Raw genomic sequence first — 1,093 nt, 5'->3', positions numbered from 1 at the left:
ATATCAGGATTGACGATATGAGCCAACTGGAGATGCCAACAATGCTCGCAGACTTCACTTGGAGAGGGAACGACTTCACACCCTCTACATCACAGGATGGAAGCTGTTAGCAGGCGGCTGCCTACCCAAGTCGAGTACCAGTTTCAGACCAGACTGACCACAGCAACGGCATTCAGTGATCTCAGTACACTCAAAGGCCTTGGCAGTTCTAATTTCAGTGTATCGATCAGCAAGCCGGGGTCTAGCTAAGACAATGTCTTCCCAGTTATCTCTGATTTCCTGGCAGATGCTCTCAGCGGTGGCAACAAACTTGAACGAAGGGATGGCTTTGAGGAACTTGTCAGTCGAAACGCAGAAGTCGTAAGTCGTCTTAGTGAACTTCTCGTTGCCTTGAGTACCCGGAACCAACTGCTCACGTACGAGAGGGACGTTGAAGAAGTCAGACACCTTCTTACCAAATTCATAAACTGTATGTTGAACACTGGCGAGGTTATAGAGACCAGGTTCCGGACGGTGCTCAATAAGAGCTTCAACAGCTCGGCAAAGATCTTCAAGAGCCAACACTGGTCGATGCACATGCTCCACAAAGATACCAACCTTCTTACGAGTGAGAGCGGAATATGCCATAGCATTCACCATAACGTCACTGCGAAGATTCAGCGACCATCCGCACACAGTTCCCATACGGACACCATAAATCTTGTCCTTAGAGCCTCTATGGCTGATATAATACTGGGCTACCAGATCCATAGACTTCTTGCAGATATCATAATAGTTATGGCCCTTGTATTCGCTGTACTCCTCATTGACCATACCAGTAGTGTCACCGTACACACTAGAACTACTTGCATAAATCACAACTTGACCTTCCGGACGCTTAGCACTTAGAAAGCGCGACAAGTTATAGACGCTATTCGAAATAGAACCAAAAGCATCCGAACAGGAGCGGACAGACGGATTGCCAGCCATAAGAATAGCAACATCTTTGTCTTGGTTCTGAGCTTCATAATCACAGTCATCCCTGCTCATATACAGTATCTCCTCAATGCCAGCCTCCTTCAGAGCAACCAAGATCTGCGAGTTGTCATGATCA

The 1,093-nt window shown here is 47.2% G+C and overlaps 1 protein-coding gene across 1 annotated transcript; it reads right to left on the bottom strand.

The window, feature by feature from the left end:
• Positions 1 to 84: 84 nt before the first annotated feature.
• On the bottom strand, positions 85 to 1,029 carry Pmar_PMAR027008 (nad dependent epimerase/dehydratase, putative; the record flags this gene model as incomplete). The annotated part of the gene is made up of 1 exon (XM_002776114.1): positions 85 to 1,029. The coding sequence occupies one exon, from the start codon at positions 1,027 to 1,029 to the stop codon at positions 85 to 87; it is 945 nt and encodes a 314-aa protein (XP_002776160.1).
• Positions 1,030 to 1,093: the final 64 nt, after the last annotated feature.

The sequence above is a fragment of the Perkinsus marinus genome (genome assembly GCF_000006405.1).
Source record: "Perkinsus marinus ATCC 50983 genomic scaffold scf_1104296954410, whole genome shotgun sequence".
Taxonomy (NCBI): domain Eukaryota; phylum Perkinsozoa; order Perkinsida; family Perkinsidae; genus Perkinsus; species Perkinsus marinus.
This window is presented reverse-complemented; position numbering and strand designations above follow the sequence as displayed.